We start from the raw sequence: 21,718 nt of genomic DNA on the forward strand, positions 1-21,718 counted from the left end.
CTATACAACAACTGTACATGATATATAAATGCTACTGTAAATAAATGACTTTTAAATCAACCTCAGGCTTCACCAGGGTCAAATAGAGCTTGCAAGGGTTTATTCAGCACTGCAGAAGCAGTCAGGGTTATGCTGGGCTGCAGGACTGGAGCAAAGCAACATGGTCAGGCAGTAGCTGTTCTGTAAATGGGATGTGCAGGCTCTGCTGGAGTTTTCCATAAATGGAATCTGAACTGGAGGAGGGAGCACTTCCATCTGCAGAGCCCAGGCCAGGATTCCCAGGAGCAGATCTGCCAGGGCCCCACGCAGATAGGGAGTAGAAGGAAAGGGTCTTCCTCTCCTCCAGACACACACAGCAGCTGGGAGTCTATAACTGCATCTATAGCATCATTCTTCTCCCACTTTTTATTCCCATCTCAAAATTTATCACAAAAAAGCTGGAAGCACCATGCATTAGGCATACCTGGATTAGCACTGAGCAGCACATGCAGATTATTTAGTGGGGGCTGAGATTAGCACATTTTAAATATAAAATTTCAGAGTTTTTTTCTTTTTCCTTTCTTATAGAGGTAATAAAGAGCAAGGGTAAAGACAGATCAAAAAGCAGCATTCCCAGGCCAGGGAAACATAATTTTAGGACCTGCAAGTGCCCTATTCTGCATGCAGGAGAAACATCTTCCAGCAGTTCTGTGGAGCAAAGTTGAGTTTTTGGAAGAAAAGGTGTCTTAGACACTCAAATCCAGCAGGTAGAGCAGGATGAGAAGCTGGGCTGTTCACTGACCCCTCTGGGGACATCCCTAACTTCAGAGGGGGAGAACTGGATCTAAAGCAAAGGCTGCATAGAGGGAGATGGTTTCACTGTCTTGAGTTCATCATCATTTAAAGATAAAGCTCAGGACAAGCCCAGTAAACCAATCTACATCTGTACAACCTGAGACAGGGTCTGGAGGGGGCAGACAAACCCATGGTTCAAGAGTATCAAAGGCAAAAATGCTTCTGAGAGAGCCCACAGATGTTCATGTTCCCCCTCTGAATGTGATATTAAACTGTATTTCATAGAATCCCAGAATATCCTGAGTCAGAAGTGACCCACAGGGACCATCCAGTCCAACCCCTGCCCTGCACAGACACCCCAACAATCCCACCCTGGGCATCCCTGAGAGTGGTGTCCAAGCCCTCCTGGAGCTCTGGCAGCCTCGGGGCTGTGCCCATTCCCTGGGGAGCCTGGGCAGTGCCAGCACCCTCTGGGGGAAGAACCTTTCCTGATCTCCAGCCTGACCCTGCCCTGGCCCAGGCTGATGGTGAGAGGTTACAGAAATGGGTGGCCACAGTGGCAATAACCAGAAACAACAAATCACCAGATTTCTGCCTTTGAAGGGGACATTTCTGTCAGCTTTGCAAAATATAAATGTTTCTAAGATCACAGACAGGATTTCATTCAGGCTGTAAATGTAGCCATGGGCACAACCCCGAGGCAACCCCAGCACTGCTCATGGTCATGTCATAATCCTGCCAGGCCTGTACACCAGAGATTGGTCTGGTGGCTATGGAGAGGTTGCTTCATGTCCACCCAAAACCTGGCTCTTTCCTGAACTCAGTATTGTGCTTCATTTGAAAAAAGCATCACAATAAAATCAGAGAATCACAGGATCAAGGATTGTTGGAAAAACCAATGAGCCCAACTGTTCCCCCACCACTGCCATGTTTACCACTAAACCATGTCCCAAGTGCTATATCCACATGTTTTTTGAACACTCCCAGGGATGGTGACCCCACCACTGCCCTGGGCAGCTGTGCCAGGGCCTGGCCACCCCTTCAGGGAAGAATTTTTTCCTAATAACCAACCTGAACTTCCCCTGTCTCAACTTGAGGCCATTCCCACTTGTCCTGTTCCCTGGGAGCACAGCCCAACTCCCCCTGGCTGCCCCTCCTCTCAGGAGTTGTGCAGAGCCAGAAGGTCCCCCCTGAGCCTCCTTCCTCCAGGCTGAGCCCTTTCCCAGCTCCCTCAGGTGCTCCTCATCAGAACTGTGCTCCAGACTCTTCTCCAGCTCTGTTGCCCTTCTCTGGACAGGCTTCAGCAAATCCAGGGAGATGCTTTGCTCTGTCCACTCACACGTCCAGTTTGAGCACTGCTCATGCAAAAAATCAACTGATTTCATCCAGTTCCAACCATTAAGGGATAAAGTAGTGTTGGAACATAATATTTTCCAGGGGAAGCTGTCTGGCAGTTGTACTCAGCAAGTGTTTCCTGACAGGTTCCCTCTACCCACCCAGGTTTCTTACAAGGAGGAACACAACAATTTGCACAGCTATGAACAGGCCATGCCAGAGAAGCTGAGAAAGCAAACAGCAGTACAAGAACCAGATGGAAACAGCTATTTCAAGCTAAGGGACTTTCCAAAATATGACGTAGAGAAATAAAAATCTCAGGGCCCGAACAATAGTCATGATGCATTCTGCTCTTTATCTACATTGATCAGATTCTCTGTACCCATGGCTGTAAAACCTGTCTGCCAGCTCAGCTGTGGAAGTGAGTGGCTGACACACAACAATATCCCAGTGCCACTGGCCAGGCAAATCTGTAACTTCAGCACACTGTCACCTAAGTGTGCTTCAGCCTATTTCTGACCATCCCTCAGCAGCAGCATGCTGTGGTGCACAGGGTCATGTCCACTGCCAAGGATGAAATCTAAGATCAATGAAAAGTCAACCTATATGGTAAAACAGCCACCCAAACCCACCCAGCACTGGGTACCTGGTAGTGCCTACTATAGAATCACAAATGGCCTGGGAAGGGACCTTTGAAGGAACCTCAAAGCTCATCCTGTTCCACCCCCTGCCATGGCAGGGTCACCTCCCACTTTTCCACAAGCCCCGTCCAGCCTGGCCTTGGACACTTCCAGGGATCCAGGGGCAGCCACAGCTGCTCTGGGTACCCTGTGCCAGGGGCTCCCACCCTTACAAGGGAGAATTTCTTCCAAATACTTGATCTAAACCTCTCCTCTGACAGTGGGAAGCTGTTTCACCGCATCCTGTCATTACATGCTCTTGTAAAAAGTCATTCTACATCTTTCTTATAGGTTCCCTATAATGAGCAATGAGGTGTAAATTAGCCAGAGCAGGTGGGAAATTCCTGCCAGAAGGAGTTTTGTAGCTTAAGGATTCAACAACTTGACACACCAAACAATGAAGCAGCTTATTCCACATAATGTTACTTTTCACAGGGGAAGTCCATGTCCAAGAGCAGAAAACTAACAATGATTTTCCAAACATGGGGTTTTTTTCTGAAGAGAGGCATGTGGGAGGATATAAATTCTGAACAAAAAGTGACCTTTTAGAGACACAAGGGACAAACCACATCACCACTTATATCACAGCAACATACCATTTGTCCTACAGTGGTTGTTTCCAAATGATATATTATTGCCAGAGAATTTGACTCCAATTTTCCAAACAAATTTAGATTAATCCTAAGTTCTCTGCTAGCCATGAGGTAATAACAGCTTCTGCTTTTTGTTCCTTCTGGACATGTCTGGGAGAAAAATAATTTACTACATAAATGTGTGATGGCACCAGCCTGCACAGGATGGCAATTGATGAGGACAATCAGCTTCTGGCTTTGCCAGAGAGAAGCATCCATAGAATGCTGGAATCACAGAATGGTTTGGGCTAGAAGGGACCTTAAAGCTCATCTCATCCCACCCCCTGCCATGACAGTGACACCTTTCACTGACCAGGTGAAAGCTGTTCCAAGCCCCATCCAACTTGGCCATGGACACTTCCAGGGATCCAGGGGCAGCCACAGCTGCTCTGGGCACCCTGTGCCAGGGCCTGCCCACCCTCACAGGGAACAATTCCTTCCCAATATCCCATCTAACCCTGCCCTCTGGCAGTGGGAAGCCATTCTCCCTTGTCCTGTCATGCTATGCCTCATCCAAAGTCCCTCTCCAGCTCTCCTGGAGCCCCTTTAGGCACTGCAAAGGGCTCTGAGCTCTCCCTGGAGCCTCTCCAGGTGAGCACCCCCAGCTCTCCCAGCCTGGCTCCAGAGCAGAGGGGCTCCAGCCCTGGAGCAGCTCCATGGGCTCCTCTGGACTCATTCCAGCAGTTCCACATCCTTCCTGTGCTGGGACCCCAGAACTGGATGCAGATTCTCATACTGGGGAGAAGTGCCAGACAGCAGAGCCTGAGCATGGCACATCCCAATTCCACGTGCTGTGATATAGGGGTCTCCTTTGAGCCAGGTCTTATGAGCTCTTGGAGATTTGTATCACACCAGAGACAGCTCAGCCACCTCAGATGGCATAAAATCAGCAGGATGGCTTCTGTGCTGGAAGGGTTGGAAACAGAAAAGTTTTAATAAAAGGCAAAATAACAAAGTTCTTTACTGAGAAAAACTGAGCCAGGACAAGAGGTTCTTGCTCCTGGTAAAACACCTCACAGAAGTTTCTCTGTTCTCTTCTTTTTCGAGTAAATTGTTTAGGCAGGACTTTTTAGCTCCTGTCCAATTGGCTATGCGTAAGTTTGAGGTGAAGCCCCCGAGGTCCTATGAGGTGTCTTTTTACCTAATTGAGGAGAGAAACTTCTGGGCTTTTTTCCCTTTTTAAGAGATAATGGATAATTTGGTCACTCTGTCAACAGGGGGCACATTCCTACAGTGCTGCAGCCCCCTCCCACTGCCCCCAATTCCCTTCTCCAGGGCAGACACCTCTGTCACCACGACACAGCCCACCCAGGTATCTACTGCTGCAGGCAGGAATTTTAATTCAGCAGATCAGATTTTTTGGAGGATGACTTCAATCATGTCAGGAGAGACATCCTCCCCCAGCCCACTGGATGACTGACACTGAGGTAGGATCATCAGCTCCCAGAGGGGCCCAGAACCTGCTCCAAGCAGTTCAGCAGTCAGAGACTCCTATCATAGTTCTGAACATGGCACAAGGAGACAGATTTTGACAGTTTCCCACAAAAAGTGGTGGGATGCTCTGTTACATGAATAAGCACAACCACACACTGTTAACCTTTAAAAAGTCAAAAATTACAAACAGACATAAAACAATAGTGAGATTTATTCTGTCTCTGGGATATGGGGCAGGAGCAATGCTGCTCCTCAGGCCAGTGGGTCTGGGCTAACATTCACCCTGGAGTGAGCACTTCCATTTCCTGCAGTGGCTGTGCTCTGGGAGGTGAAGGGGGCAGACAGCAGAGATCACACGTGTCATGGATCCTGTTGTCACCCTATCCATCACACTGCTCCCAGCTCCTTCTGGGAAGAAAGCAGGAGAATCCCAGGGCCCCATGCAACAGCTGCCATGGGTGCAAAAGAAAAGGAGCCTGGGGTGAGCTGGGATCATCTGAACTGACTGCACAGGCCTCCCAGCAATGCCAGCAGCAGCCAAGGGAGCTGTGGGTGGCTGCTGCAGGGCCAACCCCAGCCCCATGGCTGCAGGGGAATGACTTACCATCAACTGAGAAGGATCAGTCACCTCAGACTGCACCACAAGTCTGACAGCAATCTTCTAACAAGATGCTACAGCATAAAGTTACCTTAAATAGTTATGAGTTTGTGACCTTGGGAATCACTCCTGGAGGACTGGCTGTTTTGCTTCATCTTCCCAGGACTCACAGATTGGCTTTGAGCTGGTTTTGTGTTACCCATCCCCATCCTCATCACTGCTTCACATTACACCTTCCTAATTCAGCAACTTGGTGAGTTAGAGGAATTCACCTGAAGGCATTTAGCTGTAACCCTGTAGTCACATAACCCACTTGGGTCACTTGGCTTTAGGCACAAACAATGTTTTCCCAGAGCTGTAAACTGGTGCTCAGAGCCAGGCTGAGGAGAGAAGTGCTGTACCAACACAGAGAGCAGACACCCAGGCTGATGCCCTTCTCCACATACTGAGGTTAAGAAAAACCAACACAAGCACACCAGGCTGGAGACTCACAAGGAAAATCCTCTGTGCAGATGTGAAGCATTTTTGTAGGAATATTTGCAGAATGAATTTTAATTTCTCTGCTGTCTGCCCCCTTCACCTCCCAGAGAACCCAGGGCACTCTGAACACGATGAGGACATTCTTCACCACATTCAACTCCATGGCAAAGCCTCAGCTCATGCTCCTTCCTGCAGCACTTTGCTGCTATTTCATATTGCTATACATATTAAAGATCTTTCCTTGCAGCATACACAGCCCATTAGAGCAATTTGTTTATAAACAGGACTAAACAGAGCCAATCTCTCCCAGCCTTATGTTACACAGAATTAAATGCTCTCCAATTTAACTACATGATGCAAGTGACGCATAGTGCCATCTACGTGCCCTTGGACAGGAGCCAGATGGTTTCCTTCCCACATCACACCACATCTCCTCTAGAAATAAACATTCAAGGGTAAAACCAGGGGAAAATACTCATATCCTTAATCCCCAGAAGGGACCCCAGGCCAGCAGCAATGAGGCAGAGGATGAGCACCACCATACAGCACTGTCTGGATTGAAAGGGTTTTAGTTTCTTATCAGCTGGCCAGAAGTTCACCTATTTTGCTCCTTTTACTGGTCAACTTTCCCTTGTATCCCAGCAAAACAGCTCAGCTCTTGCAGACATACCTTACCATATTAGGCAATGTGAGCCCTGAAAGTGGAGGACTCTGAGCCTTCCTTGGCTTCCAAACACAGTCCACAGGCACAGGGATGGCTGCATGACACTGGGAAAGGGGCAGCAATGACTGGGGACTCCCAGGGCTCCCAGTACACCCGGTCTGGCTACAACAGGACATTCACAAAGCACTTAACAAAAGCTATTCCTGATCTTCTAGTTATTCATCACACCCATCTTTCACAGAAAGGCAAACAGCATGGTGACAAAAGCTGAACTGAAGCCTCTGTGGAAGGATAAAGTGGAACTAAAAGCAAAAATATAGGTGAAAAATAGGGCACACCAAAATCAGGACTCCCAGGTCATAGCTCTGAATCAGCAATAACATTTAGACATTGAGTTTGTATAACGAATTTTCCAGTTCATTGGTCCTCCCTTAGAACTTGTGGAATTAAGCTTAGAAATTCATCCCTTCTAAGCCAGAGATTTAATTTATATTGGTATCCAGTTGCATCTGGTGATTTCATGGTAACAGTACAAGTAGGCAGAACACTTATTTACAAACCAGAGTGAGCCTGGTTCATTCCATAAATCAAAGCGCAGGGAGACAGGAATGGAGCCTATTTAATCCACTTACTGCAATTGTAATTCACAATCAAACGTTTCAGTGCTATTCCTCCATAAAACTTAATTCCATTAGTGTGTCTGGGGTTTATACTGGGCTATACAGACTGTCCTGAAGGCAGTTCATGACAACAGACATTTTGTTTGATACTTTTACTGCTCAGAAATTGTTATTTTACGAACATAACACTCAGTGTCTTCCTCTGAATTTAAAGTTTTCCTTTGACAAACTCTCCTGTTGGTGAGGCACATCTGTAATGCTCCAGCAGAGAACTGCAAGGAGAAACAATCCTTTAAATGATTGTAAACATTTTCTACTTGTTCTCTATGCTCTGTCATTTAAAATATACTTTTCTTCCAAATTTGTTTCTCATTTTTCCTGCTGTGCAATAGCAATGGCAGAAGTTTCCCAGAGAAGCTGTGGCTGCCCCATCCCTGGAAGTGTCCAAGGCCAGGTTGAACTGGGCTTGGAGCAACCTGGGATAGTGGGGGTGTCCCTACCCATGGCAGGGGGTGGGACTGGATGGGCTTTGAGGTCCCTTCCAATCCAAACCAGTCTGTAATGGATTCTATTACTTTAAGTCAGGGCCAAGTCAAAGCCAGCAGAATCAGGGATAAAGAAAACCTGCTCTGAAATGGAACACTGGAATATTCTCTTTAGTCTTCATCTGCATCCTCCTGCTGCATCCCAGACGAGCCCATTGATCCCTACCCACACTGGCTCTGCTGCATTTGGCCTCACCAAGACTGGAATTCTCACTGGTATTCTGCAGTTAGTGGCTTGAGGGAACAGGGAAGGTTTCCCAGCTCCAGCCTCCCACCAGCTCAGTCTGGGTACAACATGAGCCTTTGACTCTCCCAATTTTTATTTTCTGAGAAACAGAGACTGTGGCCAAGCTTCTCCCCCACCTCTGTTTTGAGCTCAGGTCTCCCCAGACCACACAAAAACTCCTTCCTTTGCAGCTCCTTCCCACTGGAATCACGGAAAAACTTCTCCTAAAGCTGCTTCCCCAGAGGCTTTTTCCAGCTGAAGTCCTTGTACCCTTGAACATTTATTCCACAATAAAACTTTGTCTGCTCTTCCAACTTTCCACAGTGCATCCAGGCAGTCTGTGTCCCAAGGAGGGAGCTGGGGTGGGAGCAGAACACATGGAGGACACTGACACATCCCACTATGAGACCTCTTAGTTGCATAAAGCTCAGCCAAAGTGTCTGGGCTGGTTTCCCACTCTGGTGCTCATGAGCTCAGCCAAAATAATTCATCCACTTCTGAGAATTAGAACAACATGTATTTGCTCCTTTTTTTTCTTCCCAAAACTGCCTTTACCTTTTCTGTGCTAGTCTCCTGCACTGCAGAGCTTGGAGGAAGGATTTCAAGCAAGTTCTTTTTTTGGCTTCCATGAAAATCATCCTGATATCAGCCAAGATATAAACACTGGAGGAAAATTGTAACCGTTCCCACAAAATCAGATTCTTTGGGGTTCTGCTACTAAAATGGGACACTCCAGACTGTTCAAGTTCACAACCTAGTGACATTTGGCACCTGCCATTCTAGAACTATAGTTGCTAATGAATTAATGACTATTAACTGTACTTTCTTACTGGCACTAGAACTGAAAACAGAGAGCTGTTCCATGATTCCTGCCAAAATGATGGCCAGTTAGGACAGAAATCTCTGATTTGGATCTCAAATAAACCAGGGAAGACTGACCAAGTGACATGATGCTGGAGGCATGCATTCAAGAAAATAAACTGGGAACTGGATAAAAACAAGAGGACTGGGAAAATGGGAAAACCAGCTCTAGAAGAGTGGAAGGAGAGTCTAACCCAGGTCTAAGGTATGTTGAGTGCATAAGAAACCATGGTACTGGTACCCTGAAGCACCTGCACAAAGGGGATGATGGAACTGAAAGGAAGTTGCTCTGCTTCTAGATGGATCCCACAAGAAAATCACATGAAGTGTTAGACAAAAGGAATCCTTGCAGTTAATCTGGAGAAAACCAGTATTATTGATTGTAAGAGACTGGGTGACCTTGAATTTTTGGGCAGCTGGGTTCTCCCAAAGTGCAGCTCGTCCATTTACATGACCAGTGAGGACGGTGCTCAATAAAATCTTCAGCAATTTTAGAACTAGACTCCAGGAAGCCTCCAAACCTGCAGCCTCAGCTACTCTTTTGTCTTAATTTAGGTAATCTGGGACAACTTCCCAGAAGAACAAGACATTCCCAGCAAGTTCCAAACATGCCTGCTGGAAACAAGGTGTCCCTATTACGATTATTACTTTTGCACATTACAAAACTCCCCTCCTTCAGTCTTAGTGTGAGGCAGCAGAAATGTCAAAACAATTTTAATGACGATAAATGGCCGAATCACTGCTGCAGGGTTCAGTGAAGATTTCAGGAAGCTCTGCACTGTGATGAGCAGAAACTCCTGTGGGAAGAGCTGGCCTCCTTGAAGCAGGTGATGCTTCTGTGAGCAGGAATATCTCACATTTCAAGTGGAGTAAAGTGCAAAGTAAGCACTGGGAAAGCAAGGGCTGGCATGGGAAGATAAGCACATGCTAAACGCCATCCCAGCACCACGTGAGGCTCTGGCCCCAGCAAGGCTCGCTGTGACTTTGCCGCATTCTGACTGAATATTGCAGAATGAAAACAAAAACACAGTCTGAAGAGTGTTATTGCCAATTTTCAGCAAAGAACCAGTTAATTCCAACTAAATTATGCTTCAAGCACTCTACTGCATTGCAAAGTATAGGGAAAGGCTCCCCCAGGTTCAACGTTTCCCAGCTAAAATGGAACATCCCACAAGCAGGCTGACCCCTATGCAACCTTACATTTGCTACTTCTCCCAGGTCTTCCACATTGCACTTTAATAGCTTGGAAATGTATTTAGCTTTGACATTGTCAGAGTCAGTCATGTTGTCAGAGTCAAATGTGTTTCAGACAAAGACAAACAAAACCAAAGGAAACCAAGGCAATTTGGAAAGAGTCAGTAATTATTATAAAATGAAAGAAAGGGCCTCAAAGGATGAGACTATTTCAAGAACAGGGGAACACTGAACAACCTCTGACATGCTGCTTGCAAAGACCATTTACTGCAAGAAAACAAATCCATGAGACAGGAGAGCAGATTCCAGAAATACAAAACATCCTGTCCAAATAGCAGAATCCAAGATCCAAGGTCACACCTTCCCCAAGACACTTGGGATCCCACTGCCCCAGCACTGCAGCCCCACTGCTGCATTCCCTCCAGGCTCCACAACTCCTGTGCAGCTCTCCAGGAGCCAACACTGAACTCAGGCCACTCTGCAGATACACCTCATCTTTCACAAGTAAGGAAATTGCTGCTTGGAACTACCTGCCTGTTCATCCTCCTGAGCAGAGCTTGAACTCTCTTACAGACAAGAGTAAAAGGCACAGAACACTCTGCCACCAACACCCAAGAGTGACACATCAGTGATTCAGATACATGGTCTCACTTACCCGAGTTTCTTTCACTTCCTCGTTTCCATCAACTTCATCTTCATCCTAGGAGGAAAGGCAAACAATAAAATTATACAGCTCTGGAGACAACAAAACTTTATCCCAAGAAGATAATGTATGTTTATAGAATCACAGAATCATTAAGGTTGGATAAGACCTCCAAGACCAAGAAGGCCAACCTTTGAACACACCATGTCAGTTCCACCACAGCACAAAGTGCCACGTCTATGTGTGTTTTGAACCCTACCAGGAATGGTGACTCCACCACTGCTCTGGGAAGCTTGTGCCAGCCCCTAACACCCTTTCAGTGAAAAAATTATTTGATGCTAATTGTAGGAAAACTTCTGTCAAAATAAATGCCTGTCCAAATGCTTTTGGCTAATTATCAGATCTGGTTTGGTGTCCTAATGGCCATTTAGAAGACCTTGGTATTGAGGACAGAATCACTCTCTTTAGATGGCTCCTGCCATTCCAATGCCTCTGAGGAATTGGGAGGAAGTCCCTTATACACTGAGGGGAAAAAACTTGGACAAACTGCACATCTGAAATACTGTCACAATATTGACTTCCTGTCATAATATTGACTTCCAAAAGTATCTCCAGTTCAGTTAGACTCCAGATGGAAAGACTCATCATCCCAGGTATCTTGCACTTGCATAGCCTCTCTAAGCCACTGCCCTTTGTAACTGCTCCAGGATTTCACAGAGCAAATGTGAGCTACCATGGCATCCCAGCTGACTCTGGACTCAACTTATTAACCATAATTTCATAATTCTTATTCTCTCCTGGAAAAGGTGATCTATTTTCCTAGTTGAGGCTCTAACCAAAGTTTGGAGGGTTGGATTTCTTCCCTCAGACTGAAGAAATCCTCTGAAACCAGGACTAAGAGAAATGACTGTGACACAGACAGCTCTTCTGCACTTATGCTGTGAGTGTTCCCTGGTGCCGGGAGGGGACCCAGACATGAGTTTTCTTCCTATTGTCTTTCTTTCAGGGGGCCTAAAAAGCAGACAAATTTGGGCTTGAAGAAATTTGAAAATACTTCAGGTGGCTTATGACCTCCTTCCAAAGGAATCAGACTTTGAATCTCTCCTCTCCCATGTGGCCCTTTCCCAGTCCTGCAGGGTTCCCATGATATGGCTCAGGAACAGGCTGCCCAGAGCTGCTGCTCGGTCTGACAGAGGCCAAACAGGGATGTGAGACCTCTGGATAGGCCAGTCTGAAAGAGAGCTGGAGAGGGAAGAACTAAGGGGAAATCAATGGACTGGGAAGAAAATCATGAAGCTTGGAATAGGAAGAAAATTCTCCCTAGAGTTTCTCTTTCTAAGGAACTCAAACTCACATCTTGTGTGGAGAAGATGATGCCGGTGCCTCTCCGTCTCTCTTTTGGCCGTCGCCGCTCTCGGATCGACTGTTTGTTCAGGGATCTGTCGTCTGAATCCTGATCTTCACACTCTGGCCAAGCAAAGAAAGACTGCTTTGGTTTCAGTGATTTACATCTGTGCTTTTGCTAAGGTTCTGGGGTTCTTTTCAAGCTGATCAAGGTCATCTTGCCTTGTGTTATATTACAAAGGAGTTATTAAACCAAATGAAATGGAATCTCAGTGTCCTACTACAGCTGGATACCCACACTCCTTCCCTCATCAGAGCCAGGAAAGTTACCCCAGCTGCCAGCTCTCCCCAAGTCATCCTGACTTACTCCTGTTCTGAGGACAACCTGTACTAGGGGAACCTCTTTCCCCAGCTCTAATAGCTAAATGCTCCATGATCACTGTCTCATTTATTTATCCAAAATGAAAAATATCCTTTTATCCCTCTGTTACAAGCAATAGGAATCTGTTTAACTTCATTTAAACAAATAACATTTGTTTTGTGACATGGCAGCTTCCCTCAGAGTAACAAGTAAACGTGTTCTCTCCATCTGTACTCACTGGAAGTTCTAAACCACAAGAAAACCCCTGAGCTTTGTCTGTTCTTCACTCTCCTGGTACGTACCATTTTTCTCCATCTCTGTGCCTGCCGCTCTGAAATCTGCTGGATTCACAGAGTCCAGCCCTAGATATTTATTTGTTCGAGTCAGGTATGAGCTTGTATAGAGCAGAGGTGCTGCTGTGGAAGGAGACACAGGTGTCGTGGGTTTGTCAGGCTGTGCTGGGCCCCTCAGTCGCCGATAGACGGTCTGGAAACAAAGAGCCATGACAGAAAAATAGTACAATGAAAAGGAAGTACCAGATTTTGGATTTCAAGCTATGCAGTAATTTTTCAGAGTGCAATGTTTTCTTCACTGCTGCTGGAAGTGACCACCTGCACTTGCCAGATCAGGTTCATTCTATTAGATAAGGATGGATGTTGAAGTCATTGCACAGCTACAGTGTAAAAGTACCCTCCACAGCTGGGAGATCTGGGATCAAACCCTTTGTTCCTACAGCTCATGGCAGGAGACACAAATTATCTAATAGAAAGATATGATTTAGAGTGAAAAAAACAGAGGTGGTGGCAGGGGCAGAAAACTGGTCTCTCCAGCTTTCCATTACACATTGAACATCTGTGGAAAAACATGAACACAAAGGCTCTGCCTAGACTGCACAGCAGGATGGATCCAGGCCACATTTCTATCATTAGCCTTCTCATTACACTTTCTGGGATTTACACAGTTTTATTTTCTGGCAAGAGACAGAAAGGTGAAATTCCCAGAGGACAGCAAAGGCAGAGCTAAGCTCCAGCCCCTCCACGTGCACCTCCCTCACACTGAACTGCTGCTCCTCAGCCAGCAGCGCCTCTTTGCAGCTAGTGTGTCCCCCTCAGAATAAAAAGATAACTGCCAAGGAATATCTCCTGATGTCAGCTCTCCTAAAGGGTTTTGGCAGCTCTCAGGCAAGGGGTGCTGAGGCACAAGGATCACCTCGTCGTCCGTGCTCCGTGCCCAGCGTGCAGCTCTGTCCCCGCTGTCCTCGGCTCTGTCACCCTGCGGCTCCTGCGCCTGGCGCTCCGCGCGCGACCGGCTGAACGTGCGCTCGGCCTCCTGCAGGTCCGTCAGGGTCACTCCCTGCAGGGAAACAGCAGCCTTCCATTCATGCACAGAACCACAGAACCCCACACTGGTTTGGCTTGGAAGGGACCTTAAAGCTCATCTCATCTCATCTCACCCCCAGCAAGGGCAGGAACACCTTCCACCATCCCAGGTTGCTCCAAGCCCCATTCAGTCTGGCCTTGGACACTTCCAGGGATCCAGGGACAGCCACAGCTGCTCTGGGCACCCTGTGCCAGGGCCTGCCCACCCTCAAAGCCAAGAATTCCTTCCCAATATCCCATCTAACCCTGCCCTCTGGCAGTGGGAAGCTATTCCCCCTTGTCCTGTCCCTTCAGGTCCTTGCTCAAAGTCCCTCTCCATCTCTCTTGGAGCCCCTTTAGGCTCTGGAAGGGGCTCTACAGTCTCCTTGGAGACTTCTCCAGCCTGAAATTACATTTTCAGTCTTCCAGGCCAGTTTAAAATGCCACAGACTCACATCTGGTCAGGCTCATATTTCATCCCTATGGTAAGAGAAAGGGAAGAATTCTGTTGCCTTTACTGTATTTCTCAGCCTACTGACACAATCACTCACTCAAAGCAACCCAAATATATGTGATCACACAACAAACTAAGAGGCAGGTACACTGCAGAAAGCAAAGCTTGGAAATCTAACTCATGTATGTCTGTGGGAGGGTTTTGTAATAACTGCTTGAAGGAAATTTTGCCAGAACCTCTCTAAAACAGTGTGAGTGCAGACAAGTCCCTGGTCCTAAGAAATAACATAACAGAAAAGAAAATCCTGCCTCTTTACAGGATCATGGAATGGTTTGGATTAGAAGGGACCTTAAAGCTCATTTCATTCCACCCACTGCCACAGGCAGGGACTCCCTCCACCATCCCAGGCTGCTCCAAGCCCTGTCCAACCTGGCCTTGGACTCTTCCAGGGATGAGGCACTCACAGCTTTTCTGGGCAACCAATTAACCAGCTCTCTTCATCCTACACATGAATGTGAACGTTCTGTACCTGGGTAGACCTGCGAGTCTGCCGGGCCTGTCTGGATCGTGCCTTCCTCAGGGACTCTGCTTCCTCATCCCGCACCGGAGTCAGATATGACCTGGAAAAAAACAAGGTGCAGAAGAGGTTAAAGTAAAAGCAGATGATCTGCCTTCCTGTCTCTGTAGACTCCTGAGCTATTATTCTCTTTCTCATGGACAAAAATTAATTTTAGCTCCATCTGCTATTGCTGTTTCTTTGGGACAACTTCCCCATGAGCACACAATACACACATGTTCACAGCACATTCTCCCCAGAGCCTCTCAATAAACCCTTTAGTTCTGTTTAAAAGGTGCACCTATTCCCTAGATTATTTGCTCCATTCCAAATCATTGCATCATTAGGAAAAGAACCCCACTCCTCATAAACGCCCTCTCACTCAGAGAAAAATCTCAGAACAGAAATCCTGTGCTGGTGCATTCCTCAGACCCTCCTTCCTGTCATTACAGTCACGATCATATTCCTGCAATCTGCTGCCTTCATCAATATGAAACCCATCACACTGGGAGCCACTGAACTGCAGGCAGCACACAGACACACCTTGGAAAGAGCCATGGAAATAAAGAAATGACCTTCACACCCTGTGTAAATCAAGATCCTTAACACTGAAAAACCCACATTTAAACACAGACTTGTGCACAACTAGATTTCATCAAAGCTGGGAGAATTCAAAAGAATTATTCACATGAGAAAACATAAACTGCAGCCTCTACCCTGGCATTCACTGGGAGGAACTGGTGAGGAATTGAGCAGTGCTTTGAGTCAAGAAGTGCACAGCAGTAAATGATTTCCATGCTGGAGGAGAGGCTTCAGTCTTATGAACAGTTAATTAAACTTTACTCCTCAGCCTGGTTAATATGGAATGATTATTCACACTGTCTCACTGCACAGGGATAAGGGTGCTGGAATGTTCTTTGCAGGTCCATCACTGCCAGATTAACACTGTACCAGAGGTCTGCATGTGTTCAAAGGGCAGTGAGCTAAGTGAGGGATGAAGGTGAATACACTTCCTTTGTCCTTGCACTCTTTTCCTGGTTTTAGTCCACCACCTTCATGGAAAAAGTAATGGGCTGACAAGGATTTGCATCTGATCCAGTATGTTAAGACATTTATTAGAAAGTTCACTAAACTGCTGCACTGTGACAAAACCACAGAGAATCTGGAAATTTGGATCATTCTACAATAATCTGCCATGGTGGCTTTTATCCACCCTCAGGACTGTGTTCAGTGCTGGTTCAGCTGTGCAGCAAAAGCAGCCTTCCAGAGAGGAATCCCCTTTCCAGGGTTTCTTGGTTTGTGGGAGGTACAGACAGTCACCTCCCAGCTCCTCAGGTGTTGTGGGGCTCATGTGAGAGCCTTCTCACCTGAAACTGGTGGAAGGATTGACCTGATAGATAATGCACTGAACATCCCTGATCTCCAGGGGCCAAGGGAAGTGCAAAGGATTGAGTCTGTGCCAGGGATGCTGCACTGGAGACTCCTGAGGGGCAGGCACTGATTTCTGCTCTCTGTGACCAGGCACAGGACCCAAAGGAATGACATGAAGCTGTGTCAGGGAAGGTCAGGCTGGGTATTGTGATAAAGGTTCTTCCCCAGAGGGTGCTGGCACTGCCCAGGCTCCCCAGGGAATGGGCACGGCCCCGAGGCTGCCAGAGCTCCAGGAGTATTTGAATGATGCTCTCAGGGACAGAGTGGGGTTGTGAGGGTGTCTGTGTACAGCCAGGGGTTGGACTCAATGATCCCTGAGATCCTTTCCCACTCAGGAGATTCTGTGCTTCTTTGAACTGTGCCCTGGGAGCTGCCTGCAATGGAGATGAGAGGGCTTGCAGAGCTGCACTCCCAGGGTGTGATTTATCACCTTCACAAGGAGCCTCCAGCACAAGCCATGTGCATGCACTGCAGAGGAGCTCATTTCTTGCCATTGATTATCCAGACAGACACAGGAGCTGTGATGGATATGCCAACATGGGAAGCGCCTACACTCCAGAGGGATGACTGTCTCTCAAGGATCTGCTGTTTCATGAACAAAAAAGCTGCTGTTTGATGAGTGAAAGCTGTGCAACTCCTAATTTTGCAGAGCAGGAGCTCTCCTGCTCTCTCTGCTACAGTGTGTGCACTGTCCAGGTAATGGCACATTAAGGAAACAATAAGCATTTTCTGCAGCTTTTGACACAAGCAGAATCACTGCTGTTTGCCCAGCAGTCAGAAGCAATAAGCCACCTACAGGAAGAAGGCATTTGCAAAATATACTGCAAATGAAGTTCAGAGCAGTAGTAAAATAATATAAATTCCTGAAATGTATAAACCAAGTAAATTTGTAGCTCAGTACAGCAGGCACTTTGCTGCAATGGCTTTGAATCAGTGGAATTTAAATCACTGGAATTTAGTCTGCAATGAGGACACAGGTATGTAGGAGCTACAGGTACAGAGAGGACAAAACAGGTTTGCAAATGAGTTTCAGGAACGGTTTGGCAAATCTATGGGGACCAGGTCAGCCCCAGGCATGGGGAGGGGCTCTGCAGAAGGGGCAGCCCAGGCACTTGCAGGAGGCTGCTGTATTTCCTTGGTGCAGTTCAGCCACAGCTTTGCTTTGGGTATGGCAAGAGAAAAACCATTTTGGGTCTTTTACCCCATCATCCTCCCAGGCTTTTTCCCTTCCACTATATAAATCTATATAAAAATACAGACATCTCACAGCATCATTAGCCATTCTGGGAGTCCAGCCTGTAAGAGGGACTTGATCTTCAGCTGAGCACATCCTGCAGGTCAGCACAGCTCAGCCTGGGCCGCAGCCGCAGTCATTCGCCAACTTTTGGGTTCTTTCCATTTACACAATTCATCACTTCCTGGAGCTCACCCAAAGCCATTTACAGCATGAGATAACTGAATTTTCTGAGGCAAGTCAGCAGAGCCACTGCACAGTGACAGAGCTGGTTTCTGCAAGGGAGCAGCCACAGCCTGCTCTAGGTGCCAAAGGAGGGGCTCTGCTGTCAGTGCCTGTAACTGCACACAGCAGCCTGGCAGTGCTGTCCTGCTTGGGACCCTGTGTGCTTTGGTTTTTAATTCTGGGGGAAGGCAGAGAAAAGACAAATTTTTCAATGTGTCACTTTGCTTACAAACTGAATTTTGAGAGACCTGAGTGTGCTAAATGGGCAGGAAGAGTGAGAGAGAACAAATGCACAGAAAGGAGGCAGCGAGTCAGATGCAGCTCAGGGCTGGGCTGGGCTGGATGGCACAGGCAGAGCAGCATGCTGCTCTCCAGAGCAGAAACACTGCAGAGCACAGCAAGCTGCAGGGCACAAGCACCAAATGGGGTGTGAGGCAGCCTCTGAACAAGCCACAGAGTTTTTAATTATGTTTTAAAGGAACATGCTGTTGCCTCAAGTGCAGAGCCTGTGTCACCCTCTTAATTCAAGCAAATATCTCAGGGTCCAAGCAGATCTTCAAAGGAAAGGCCCTATGTGTTGTGTTTCCTTGCAATAAGCTTTCTCTGAGAAATACTTGCAATAAGAGCAGCCATCACACCAAGCTCAAGGCATGTATAAAGCAGAACAGATTTTTACCAGAGTTTTGGCTGTAAGTTCAAGGAGAAGAATAGAAATTGTTCAAGATGTGTATGTGAGAGTCAGCAAAACAACTGCAGAGGTTTACAACTCCCATAGACAGAGAAAAGTGTGTCCTGCTGCCCTGAGAGAGCTACAGGCTTCTGGTTTGTGTATTACCTAGGAAAAAAACCTGGTAACTGACTGATGAACCTGGCTTCAGCTTAATTCTGCCTATTTCCAAGAAAACACCTACTTTCATCTGTCAATTCTTTCATCAAGGACAGTGTAAAACTCAAATGGATCCCAACTACTCATCACCACATCAAGGCAAAAGGAGCTGCAATACAATACTAATAGAAGGGGAGATTCAACCCAGGAGATAGGAAGGCTGGGTATACAGACTGGCAAACCAGGAATACATGAGCAATCCGTATGTTAGAGAATGCTGGCCAGAAGGAAAGAAAATACTGAGAGGAGAAACCCCTCCCAAGTCAAGGGTGAACGATGCAGAAAAGAGAGGTACAATGCCCTGTTGGTTGGTGCATGGGTAACAAGAACAGAAGATTAATTTCTCCAAGAAACATAGAGTCTTCTGATAATCGTTTTATGACACTGGTCTCCATCCTGCCATCCTGAACTCCTTCAGGCACTCAGAGCTTTAAGTGTTTCTGTCAAACACCATTCACCACCATGGAGTCCTTTGGCAGAACATCACCAAGTCCCAGAGGGAACAGCAAGAATGTGCAAAACTTGGAGTTTTACATCACCTACATGTGGCAGAGCAGCTGTGGCTGCCCCTAATCCCTGGAAGTGTTCAAGGCCAGGTTGGACAGGGCTTGGAGTCACCAGGTCTAGTGGAAGGTGTTCCTGCCCATGGCAGGGGATGGAATCAGATAAGCTGTAAGTTCCCTTCCAACTCAAACCTTTCTGGCATTCTAAGAACACCTGGGAACAAATTTGGAAGCTAAACATCCACCAAGTTCTACAGCTGCTCTCTTCTCAGAAATTCTTCAAGGAATTTCATTCTGCTGAATGTCAGAACTAAAAATTGAGATACATCCCCAACACAGGCTGCATTGGGCCATGACAGGTTCCCTCCATCCCTGTCAGGTCCTTCTCCAATAAATCAGGTCCTGCAGCCAGCACAGTAAGAACATGAACTGCACACAGTAACTGGTTCATCACCACAGTTTGCCCCAGTCTCTGGAGACTCTGCTGGTTGTGAACTGGAGCTGAGCTTGATGGGCTCTTCTGGAGGAAAGCTCTTCCTAGGCCCTCTCCAAATCCTCTCACCTCTTTCTAGCTTAGAAATGACTCTGAACTACTAGACTGGAACCAACAGTGGCAGTTTTCTTGGAAGCCAGGACAGACTTTTGGCTCTTCCAAATCCAGGTAACACAGGTCAGGAGAGCCAGGTACAGGTTGGGCTCCCTGTGCACAAGGAGGTGTGTTCACCACATGGAAAGCTATGTGGCTACTCAGACTTAACATGTTTGAAATTTCTCTTCTTAAGAAGAGTACAGTATCCCTATTCCAAACACTGGAGTGATTTAAAATGCCTTTGTCACACATAGATCTATTTCTCAGGCATACACACACACATATATATGTTTATATATACGTGTATGTATATTAAAAACTCACATGCACTGTGAAAAAAGGAAGATAAAAATAAAGTCAGCAAAAGTCTCAAGTACAGATACTGTCCTCCTGGAAACAACTGGAAAAGTACAGCATCCCAGCAATGCATTCCTCCTGACTGGAGAGTTGCCATTAGCAAATAACTATCTGTAAGCTGGAGGAGGGAGGAGAAGCAAGTGCAAGTTCTGCAGGCAACAATGCTGACAGCAGTTCCCAAAATACAATTCCTTAAGTTAGAAAATGAACTATGCCCCCAGCAGCAAGTCAATCATTGGCAGCTACATGGAAACAGTCAGAAAAAGAAACTTTCCTGCTCTCTTATCCAAGCAACAGGTTTTGGTTCTTCGCTGAATTTATCCCTGTGCTGACACGTTCTGCCCATCAGCCTTCTGCAACTGGAAATAGTCATTAGAGAAACTGCCAGAAGCTGGATGTGCTCTGAGAGACCCTTCCAGGCAGGAAAGAAGGACAACACATCAGACTGTGAGTGCTGGTGCTGGGAATGAGGGGGGAGACAGCCTGACAATGCTGAGTTATTTAATAAGCTGAAGACAGAAGGATAACAAGATCATAGTCCTAAAGCCTTTCACAGCTGGCTCGAAAAGGCTTGGCTGAGAATTCCCCATTTTCAGGCTCTTGCTGCTGGGAGCTGTTGTGTTTCAATCTGGACAATGAATTCTTTCTCAGCTCCTGCAAGTTTCAGTGTGTGAAACTTTGGTTGCAGGCTGATTAGCAGGTTCTCTAGCAGCAGATTAACTTCTTTATTTCCCACAGCACTGCTTTGCTCAACATGTTCAGGTGCTGATCCAAGAGACTAAGAGATTGTGATCTTTGCCACTTGTTATTCAGAACAACCAGCTCCCTTTATTCCTGCAGAACTCTTCTTTCCATGGGACATTTACAAGGGGGTGAGGTTAATTGTACGACAGCTGAGGCTACAAGAACATTTCCCATCAGGAAGTTCTGAACAATTCTGGTCCTTTCCCATGCCCCATCCCTGGAAGTGTTCCAGGCCAGGCTGGATGGGGCTTGAAGCCACCTGGTCTAGTGGAAGGCATCCTTATGATGAGATGAGCTGTAAGATCCTGACCAACCTCCCAACCCAAACCAAAGCATTCCACGGTTCCATGTTCAGTTCTGTGTGTGCCCCTCAGACAGCAGAGCTGCTCCTTCTGTGCTGTGCCCCCAGAGCAGCTCCTTGTGCTTCCCTGGCAGCCTGGATGGCTCCAATACGAGGTGAGGAGTGCTCAGGTTGCAGATCCAGCTGGGAACACAGCCCTGCAATCCCTCTGCCAGAGGAATAAAATACAGCATTGGGACTCCTGAGAGCTCACCAAGTTTGGGGCTGGGGGAGTCAGCACATACATGAGAAGTTTTAATGATCTATGTAATCCCTTCACATTAATTAATGTCACTCAGCATTATGGTGAAGAGTGAAAAGGCAACAAACATCACAGTGATCACATTCCCTAAACTGGCTGCAGTAACTGTTGCTGTGAACTCAGACCTTTAAACTTCTGCCAGAAGAGGAGAACACTTATTTTTTTAAAAACCAAAAACAATCCAGGAATTCTTTCTGTAAGAGAAAAGCAAAAAGTGCTGCAACCCCAGGGCAGAGACAGCCAACACCACCTGAACTGGCAGCATGACCCTGTCACTGAATGTGTCAGCTGTGACCATCACAAGCACAAAGCTTACCAGGATGAAATATTTTGGAAGTGTTTGTGTTCAGCACACGACTCCAGTGCTGTCAATACACAGCACTGAGTG

General features: G+C 46.8%; 1 protein-coding gene across 1 annotated transcript in view; it reads right to left on the reverse strand.

Annotated features, from left to right (window-relative positions):
* The window catches only part of PPP1R12B (protein phosphatase 1 regulatory subunit 12B), a 132,170-nt gene that overhangs the window by 36,674 nt on the left and 73,778 nt on the right, over window positions 1-21,718 (reverse strand). Inside the window, exons 14-18 of the mRNA XM_054648839.2 lie at window positions 14,733-14,823; window positions 13,601-13,744; window positions 12,694-12,877; window positions 12,041-12,153; window positions 10,699-10,743 (exon numbers count right to left, since the gene is read on the reverse strand). Of these exons, the coding sequence (XP_054504814.1) occupies window positions 10,699-10,743; window positions 12,041-12,153; window positions 12,694-12,877; window positions 13,601-13,744; window positions 14,733-14,823 (577 nt within the window). The remainder of the gene's footprint in view (window positions 1-10,698; window positions 10,744-12,040; window positions 12,154-12,693; window positions 12,878-13,600; window positions 13,745-14,732; window positions 14,824-21,718) is intronic.

This window comes from Agelaius phoeniceus, chromosome 25 (assembly GCF_051311805.1).
Source record: "Agelaius phoeniceus isolate bAgePho1 chromosome 25, bAgePho1.hap1, whole genome shotgun sequence".
Taxonomy (NCBI): Eukaryota; Metazoa; Chordata; class Aves; order Passeriformes; family Icteridae; genus Agelaius; species Agelaius phoeniceus.